At 32.4% G+C, this 9,271-nt stretch overlaps 1 protein-coding gene across 2 annotated transcripts; it reads left to right on the top strand.

Moving 5' to 3' along the window:
- The first annotated feature begins 1,969 nt into the window (after window positions 1-1,969).
- On the top strand, window positions 1,970-6,026 carry LOC141817312 (serine/threonine-protein kinase AFC2-like). Of its 2 annotated transcripts, none has more exons than XM_074704987.1 (11): window positions 1,970-2,163; window positions 3,674-3,700; window positions 3,844-3,994; window positions 4,088-4,136; window positions 4,223-4,337; window positions 4,573-4,664; window positions 4,797-4,932; window positions 5,004-5,068; window positions 5,153-5,250; window positions 5,475-5,577; window positions 5,689-6,026. In XM_074704987.1, the coding sequence occupies exons 2-11, from the start codon at window positions 3,691-3,693 to the stop codon at window positions 5,839-5,841; spliced, it is 972 nt and encodes a 323-aa protein (XP_074561088.1). In that variant the 5' UTR covers window positions 1,970-2,163; window positions 3,674-3,690; the 3' UTR covers window positions 5,842-6,026. The 2 variants fall into 2 exon arrangements, with proteins under 2 accessions (XP_074561088.1, XP_074561089.1); XM_074704988.1 differs by lacking the exon at window positions 1,970-2,163 and adding an exon at window positions 2,957-3,024.
- Window positions 6,027-9,271: the final 3,245 nt, after the last annotated feature.

Raw genomic sequence — 9,271 nt, 5'->3', positions numbered from 1 at the left:
ACTACTAGGTGTCACTCATGATCGATCCATAATTAATGGTTAATTATGAACGACCAATATAAATCAGGAACCTATAAGGCTACACGCACTATGAGTTTCTCCAAGAGACATAAAATAAGTTTGAGAATTAGATTCTCAAATCAAGAGAGATTGAGTCTAGTTGGACTAGATGAAGAACAAAAATAGAAGATATTTTATCAAAAAGGAAGCGCGGATGGACTACGTCTTTTGAAGACAAAGTGAGCTCTCTTTGATTTAATTATTAACCAAATTAGTTTGATTTTAATTAAAGGTAATTTGATTTTGAACCAATTTGATTTGGGTTTGAACTAAACTTGAGGTTAAAAAATAAGAATTTAATTTAACATATTCTTTTAATATTTTTAATAAAAATTTTTCTATTAAACACTTATAAATATATCTCTTATAAAAAGTTATTAACAGAGATTAAAAATCTAATTGTTAGATTTTAAAATTCAACACAAACTCCTCCTCTTCTATACTTGCCATCGCCCAACAAGAAGGTTTTGCTGCCCAAGAAGCTAGGGGCTTCTTGTTGCCACTAACCATAGAACCTCTTCCAAAGCTCACCACCAGCTTATAATCCCTAAGGATTAGTACCTCACAAGGTCAGTCGTTTTAGAGACAAAGGAAGTGCAAACTGGTGGTGGAAGCAAGGAACGCAAGGAGAAACAACGATTGTTTCTCCACTGAAATGTATCGCTTCGTCCTTTCGATTTAATTTTTATTTCGGGGCAATTATTGTCACTAGAACATCCATGCCATATTGGTTCGCTGCCCCTTCTTAACAGTGAACCATACGACCTTCGAATAAAGGCATGGTCTCTTCCATTCAATTCTATTCGTATCGTTGGGTTACTTTGAGTCGTCGGATACGAAATTGGACCATAGGTTCTCTCTCAGACTTGTCTCCCCCTTTCTTGTCTCCCCCTTCAACTAGTATTGCAGTGGAACACGACACGTGACTTAAAGAAGTCGTCTCGAATAGATCTTAGCATGAATACGAGTAGAGGCAACCTTATTCAAAATTGCTAGTTGATGTCGTTTCTATTCTATGTCATTCAAAAGGTATAAAATTATTTATGTCTTATTTACAATTATGTTTGCATGCATATGTTTCCTTATATGGATTTTTACGTAATTAGTGATAAATTTATTTATTACGCTTTTATTGTCATGATTTATAAAATTAAAATTTTAAATTACACATTAGAAACCCAACACATATGAATTATGGTAAAGTTCGAGACTGACATGAGAAGAATTTGCAAAGTAGTGTTAGGGTTGAGGGGAGAACAATGAGTGATATAACAAGCTCATGTTGTGGATAAGCTACCACGATGATGCTAGGGATCAAGATGTACATGGCTCTCAATAAGGGACTGACTAATCAAAAGGATTAAAAGGCCCTTCTTTATTTTTATTATCGACCAAGAGATATTTTCAATTTTTTTTTTAAAAAATATTTTTTAATCTTATTTATTATTAAAATACATTTGTTCAAGTAGTTTTACTATAATATAAAATAAAATAATTTTAATTTAATTAAAATTATCGTACATAAAGCATTATTATATTAAAATATTTTTATAACTTAATTAAAATTATTCTAATACTATTATATTAGTTTTGATTAAAACTATATATGCTTAGGATAAGAATATTTGGGGATGAAACTAGAATAGAATATTATTTTTTATATAGGATATCTTTTAAGAAAATAAAAAATGCTTTTAGGTGTTTTCCTAAAAGTCAATTTGCTCCAAAAACAGCTTTTATCTTTTCTTGATTAATTACATATTTTTTATTAAGTAATAATTTTTTCTTATTATAGTAAATAATAAATAAATAAACATCATTAAAAAAATTTCACTCGTGGTTTTATCGTACTCCTACTTATTATGTGTGAGTGTCTGTGGCGAGGGCAAGTTCGCATGCGCCATGCTTCTTTATGCCCCTTTTCCCACCACGATCACTGCTAGGGTTTTGTTCCTCACGCGGGCATCGATTCTCTTCTTTATGCCTTTCTGACTGGATATGGAGATGGAATGCATCGCCGAGCTCCCCTTCTCCCAACCCCAAATTGACCGGCGCCCCAAGAAGCGTCCACGGATTGGCTGCGACGAACCTCAGCCTCCTAAGGTTTTGTGTTTTTTCGATCTTTCCTCTGCAATCTTTTTATAAGCCCTTGTTCCTCATGTTTCTATTATTGCTGCAGTTGATTTGCAAAAATTTTATAAATAGGTAACTTGTCGTGAAAAGTCGATAAGGCAGATGCTTTTGCTTATCTATCACCTGCTGCCTTCAAGATTATTTCTAGATGATTGAGTTATTACGAATTCAAATCCGACTCGTTCCTCTGCTTTCCACATAAAGCGTTTGAAAACTGTCTTTTTGTTCCTAGTCTATTTTGGATTCCGATGTTTCCTTTGTTACGGATAACTATGTGAAACTGGGGATGCCTTACATCCCTAGTTACTATAGCGTTTAAAAAAATCTTATGTCCTAGGTAATTAGCTTTTTTGTTATAGTTAACCTTTAATGCTAACTTTTCAATTGATGAAACTTAAATCTCTTTTTTAGTTGAAAGTTTGTCGTTATCCAGAGGACGACTATTGCTTTCATGAATGTTTTACTAGTCTATTATGACATCCTTATTTTTTTGTGATTTTTTGGGTCTGTGGGACTGGAATGGAGTATGCTGATTTCTTACATGTGTCTTATACGGAATCTTTTTTGAATGATGCAAATAGGCCAATTTAAATAGCCTTATATTTTAGTGGGAAAAATGAATGGATGACTGTGTGTAGGCTCATATAGGATTGTTGTGTGGGCAAGAAGTGGGAGGTTTGATCAGCTTGGTGTCATCAATGGCAAGTTTTGATCCCACTTCTTCTTCTCTATACACAACGGTTTTTGCTTGAAATGCTTCCCCTCCATGGAGAGAAGATGATAAAGATGGACATTACATATTTGCTGTCGGAGAGAATTTGACCTCTCGCTGTAATCACACTTGTCTATCTTTATTTAAATGTTATATTTTGTGAGTGCATGGTGTTAGTCCGGTGTTGCTGGTTTCTTTATTTTGTTGTAATTTGGTTTAGGATTGTTCTGCAGTGTATAATATTAATCTTTTATTGCTTCGTTCTTTATAGTTCATATAGTTCTTGAAAATAAAATGTTGATCAGTCTTATTTAATTCTAGCAATGTGTAATTTTGGATGATAAGTTCTAAAATTTAAATCATTTTAGTGTTTTAATAATTTAGACCTGCAATATTTTGTCTCTGTATGAACACAGACATGACTTGCATTATTTATTTTTTAGTTGAGCTCTAGTTTGGGGAATTAGAGATTTTCAAAATTGTTCAACCCCTGCAATATCTTCGTACATTTTCCCCAGCTTTGTTAGTTCTATTCTTTATTATAACATTTTGAAGTATTGGTTCAGAGCTTTCCATCATTTTCGTAATGAGTGAATCTGTTTTGAATTACAAATATATTTAAACATCTGAGAATTTCTTTTATTATACTATATGAAACTATTTCCTTTTATTTTATGTAGGCACTGTTCTAATCTTTTATATTGCAGTTAATCTCGCATCACATCACAAGATTCTTACTATATGTTCTCCTTCTTTTCTTTTGTGCAGATAAAATATACAGCAAAATGGGTGAAGGTCAGTTTTTTATGGTGTTGAAAATCTTTGTTGAAGTTTAACCGTTTCAACTCCTAGTCCTATCTCTAGTTGCCAAGGACCAGGTGTATTTCAATTTCACATATATTCTCTAGGATTTAAAAAAAAATCATCTGCGTTTTCAGGTACATTTGGTCAAGTTTTGGAATGTTGGGATCGAAATAGGAAAGAAATGGTAGCAATTAAAATTGTCCATTCCATCAAGAAGTATCGTGAGGCTGCTATGATTGAGATTGAAGTTCTTCAATACCTTGCCAAATATGACAGAAGCAATCAGTGAGATTGCATTTTCTTTTCTTGGAATAGCCGAATATGTTTTTCTTTTATTTGTTTTTACAGTTACATCTATGTATGGGTCTACTTTTGCAGCTGTGTGCAAATACGGAACTGGTTTGACTATAGAAACCATATCTGTATTGTAAGTATATGAATGACATAATAATTTTCCTAACTTGCCAGATCCCTTTAGGGTTTGAATTTTTGTACATCTAAATGATTTCACAGGTATTTGAGAAGCTTGGGCCAAGCTTATATGATTTTCTTTGGAAAAATGGTTATCAGCCATTTCCAATTGATCTAGTTCGTGAGATTGGCAGACAACTATTGGAATCTGCTGCATGTGTGTAAATGATTCTTCAAATTATATTTAGTTTATTTTCTTTTTTTTTTTCAATCGACACTTCTTTGTTTGATGCAAGGCTCTGTTTCTTTAATTTCCTTTTATAGTGTGGGCTATTCTTTATTTTTGGTTTCTGTAGTTATTTGCTAGCTTTTTCTTAATAAGATATTTCATAGTTTTACATGGGCAATGCTTAATTTGTGCTGATCTACATCATTTTGTCATCAACTTGCAGTTATGCATGATTTACAGCTCATTCATACTGATCTAAAGCCAGAAAATATTCTTCTCGTATCATCTGACTACAAAAATGTATCTGGAAACAGGGTATCTGTATATATATATTAATTTTTCTCATTTATTTTATTTCCATAAACCTGTGGTAGCTATTCTTTTACTTGAGATGTCTGTCGTACTGATAGGTTTGGCTGACCAACTGTTTTTCTTTATTTGATTAAGGCCGGTACAATTTCCAAGAGATTGCCCAAATCTAGTGCTATCAAGTTAATTGATTTTGGCAGCGCAACCTACAAACATCAGGACCACAATTATATTGTATCGACGAGGCATTATAGAGCTCCTGAGGTTATTTTGGGTGGGTGGTTGATTCAATATTGGTTAAATACTACTACGCAAAATGGTGAATTTTATTGGGTTGATATTCAGGTATGGAATGGGGTTATCCTTGTGATATATGGAGCATTGGGTGCATTCTTGTGGAATTATGCTCGGTATTGGTTTTTTCCTTTTTCTTCTATCTTGTGTTTTACATGAGTGGATGAGTGATTGGAACTTGGCCATTTTGTTGCTTCTAGGGGGAAGCTTTATTTCAGACGCATGAAAACCTGGAACACATGGCTATGATGGAGAGGGTATTAGGTCCTTTGCCCCCACAAATGTTGAAGAAAGCAGGGTAACCATTGATTAATCTTTCTTTGTTGATTCTGTTAATTGAAGGCAACTTTTTTTTTTCCTTTTAATGTAGTGGTTAATTTGTTTGAAATTTACTAGTGGCTTAACCTTGCATGATAAAGCTCAATGTAAGGATAAAATCCATATAACCGAACTAACTTGTTTGAATTAATTGGATTATTTCTAACTTTGTTACAATAGTAATTATTATCTTGGTGTAAATAGCCGACGTGCTGAGAAGTATATTAGAAGAGGCAGATTGAACTGGCCCGAAGGTGCATCTACAAGTGAGAGCATAAGAGCTGTCCAAAAGTTAACTCGTCTACAGGTGTCGTCCAGTGTAACATGTCTGCTGATAGATTTGACACTAGTGATTGCCAACATAATAAATGACTTAAATGAGGTTTTTGATGAGTGGGTTTGATGTCAACTGCTGCAGGATGTAGTAATGCAGCATGTGGATCATTCAGCAGGGGACCTTATTGATCTCCTACGTCGCCTTCTTACGTATGACCCTGCAACCCGATGCACGGCTCATGAAGCTCTTGGGCATACCTTCTTCACGAATAGTCTGGACAGGAGATTTTGGTGATGCAGGGGAAATCACCAAGAGTAGATGATCAGGAATCGTTTTTGATAAAGAGCCTGGAGTCATGGAGATGCTAGCAAAGGATGAAGTTATACGAAGATGCATGATCATAAATTTTCAGTAAATGGGTTTGAAGTTATTTTTGGCATGGATATACAGCATCAAAAAATGGCTTGAATGCTATGGCACAGGCAAAATCTATCTAGTTTTCTTTTGCAGGAAACTTGTATATAATACTCTATTGCCACGTATATAATTATTTATCGCTATCAGCTTCTGTCCAGCGGCTTCATTTCCTAATAACTTGCTGAGAAATGATGCAATCTCTTTATGTTTGATAATCTGAATGGAGAGTAAACAAGTGGCTTGGTTAGTAAGATCGGATCGATTGTGTCAAAATCTGGTTTAACTGTAACCTCTCCATCAACCAGGCTGAATTCGATCAACTCACAAGTTATCGGTTGAGCAGTCGGATGCACTCCACTATCAGAAAATGGCAATGGCTTTCAGAAACAATTCTTTTGTAGTGAAGTTGATTTTGATTTGATTTCATTTATAGAGGCAAAGCTATAGACTCTAATTCGTTAACACATGTATATATAGTGTATTGGTTTGCCATGTTGTACACACTAAAAACATGTAGAATTTTATCTGACCTCCCTTATTATATTAACCACTTTCTATTTCCAATTTAAACCAAACGGGTACCATTCAATTTGGTTCCAAATCTTTTCAAATAGACTTTGATTTTATTCCTATTTGGAACATCTAAATTGAATGTAATTTAATTTTATAACGGTAAATATTCGAATAGCGCATTTAATATTTTGAAATATTAAAATTTCAAAAATTCTCAAAATACATATTTAATTAAAATTAATTTTTTTCTTTTCTCTTCTGCATGTATTTTTTTCAATTTTTCTCCTCTTTCCTCTCAAATTAAATTAAATAAATTTAAATTTTAATAAATAATTCTCTAAATTTATTTATTTTTATTTTTAATAAAAAATTAAAAAATATAAAAGAAAGTTAATAAAAAATTAAAAATATTTTTTTATTTTTTAATATGTTCTATTTTTAATATCTAATTATAAAAAAAATAAAAACATAAAATTAATAATGAGAGATGATTTTATTAATTAAAAATAATAAAATAAAAAATTATTTTGGTATAGATTTTTAAAAATCAGTACCACAGTTTAGTTTAATACAACATCATTGTAGTGCTAATTTCTGAAGATCAACACCATAGTGATGTTGATTTTAAAAACTTGACACCACAGTGTTGGTTCAGATCACACATTATAGTGTTGATATTCGAAAATCAACACCATAATATTTTAAAAATTTTAAATCATTTTAAGCATTGTTGGGAGGGTCCTAAAATAATAAACGAGAACTTATTTGAACTCACATTCACCTAATAAATCCACAGAAGTTAGAATGAGTCCAATAAGAGCTCTTTAGTCCATCAATGAATTTTGATCGACATCCATTGATGGACCTAGACGACTTAAATTTTTAAAAAATTGACATGTAATGAAAAAAGGTAGTGTAGTAGAGTTATGTAAGGTGTCCAATCTTGACTTTGACCTCCCTACGACAAGTTATGTTATATTTGAATTACCTTAAAGTCTGAAACTTTAAAAGTTCTGATTACTATTATTAATAACTTTCAAATTAATATCTTAGACATTATATAATAACTTTAAATTAATATCTCAGACATATATACACTCTGTGGAATTTCAGAAAATTATAACACTTTGAAATCCGGTTCAAACTCTTTAGGTCTATCAATGGGATTTTAATCAAAACACATTGATGAACCTAGGGATTTTGAATTTCTAAAAATTTACCATGAAATGAAAGAGGATGATCAGTGAAAGTATTTATGGTGTTCATTACTGATTTTGACATTTCTATAATAAGTTATGGGAAAAAATTAATTAGAAAAAGATAATTTTTTTAACCTCCAAAAAGATCTTAAATGATATTTTTGGAGTTGAAATATGGCCCGTTCCAATCCATCCCAATAACTAATGTAGATCTTTAAACGAGCTTCGATTTGGCCTTAAAAGATCTCATTCTGTTACCCGAATCAAAGATTATGGTATCCAAAAGTAGACATTTGACACATACATAACTTATCGTAAAGATGTCAAAATCAGACATGGACACCATAAATACCTACATACTCATATCTTTCATTTCCTAGTAAAATTTTAAAAATTCTAATACCCTAGGTTCATCAATGGATTTTGATCGAAATTCATTAATAGACCAAGAGAGCTCTGATCAGACTCATTCAAATTCCTATGAATTTATTAGTAAATCTGAGTCCAAAATAAATCATCGTTTACTGTTTTAAAGTCTTCTCAATAGTGCTCAAAATGATTTAAAATTTTTAAAACACTATAGTGATGTTTTTCGAAGATCAATACCACAATTGTACTGATCTTCAAAAATCAATATCACAGTATATGAGAAGAACCAACACCATAGTATTAGTTTCTGAAGACTAACACTACTATGATGCTGGTCTTCAGAAATCATTATCACAATCTGTACTAGTTGACATGTGATCATAACTTTGTGTACATGTCTTAGGACCAAGATTGAACATCATATATATCTGCTACACATTAACTTCTCTCGTATCTAGTTGCAAGTTTTCAGAAATTAAATCTCTTATATCCATCAATCAATCTCAATCAAATCCATTAATAGATTTAAAGAATTTCGATCGGGCTCATTCCAACTCATATAGGCTTACCCAGGCGAATCATCCTGTAGGAATACCTAGTCCCTGTTCTTGGGTTAGAGTAAACATGGAGAGAAGTACGGGGCAATCCGAGAGGGGGGGGGGGGATTTGAACTCCATACAAGAAGTACGCATAAGCTCGAGGAAGGACTGGAGTGCTCTTGAGGCGGGAGAGGTACTTTTTCTTTGAAGCTACAACTGCCAAGCAAACTACTGCAAAAGACTCTAAAGGCATGAAAAAAGAAAACAGGTGCCCTCCAAATTATAGTATTACGTAATTCAGGAGTCTTCAATGGAAAGAATCAATTACAGTTTATAGTGCTTCCCAGAAGTTCTAAATATGCCCTCTGTTATCATTGTAAAGGATTTCTAATATTACTCAAAAAGGTCAAAAAGTTTAAAACTTTTGTGTCAATTAACATGCCTATAACTTCATGTAACAAACTCAAGAGCAAAATTTCTCACTATATCTTTTTTCTATACACACTCCACAATTCCATCTCATTATAAAATTTTAAAAATCCAAATCATCTATCTCCATCAATAGATTTCAATCAAAATTCATTAATAAAACTAGAGAATTACGATCAGACTCATTCAAACTTATTAAATAAACTTGAGTCCAAATAAATCCTTCTTTACAATTTAAGACCCTCCCAACTGTTGATG

The sequence above is a fragment of the Curcuma longa genome, unplaced genomic scaffold, assembly GCF_044706935.1.
Source record: "Curcuma longa cultivar G26 ecotype Majalengka, Jawa Barat unplaced genomic scaffold, ITB_CL_G26_1.1 contig_20027, whole genome shotgun sequence".
NCBI classification, from domain to species: Eukaryota; Viridiplantae; Streptophyta; class Magnoliopsida; order Zingiberales; family Zingiberaceae; genus Curcuma; species Curcuma longa.
Note: the sequence above shows the minus strand (reverse complement) of the source record. Positions and strands in the feature narration are given on the sequence as shown.

Bases quoted from the DNA above. Each gene is read 5' to 3' on its own strand.
- LOC141817312 (XM_074704987.1), top strand. The intron at 4,338-4,572 runs GTGTGTAAATGA...ATCAACTTGCAG, and splicing joins ACTATTGGAATCTGCTGCAT to TTATGCATGATTTACAGCTC. The intron at 5,251-5,474 runs GTAACCATTGAT...TGGTGTAAATAG, and splicing joins CAAATGTTGAAGAAAGCAGG to CCGACGTGCTGAGAAGTATA.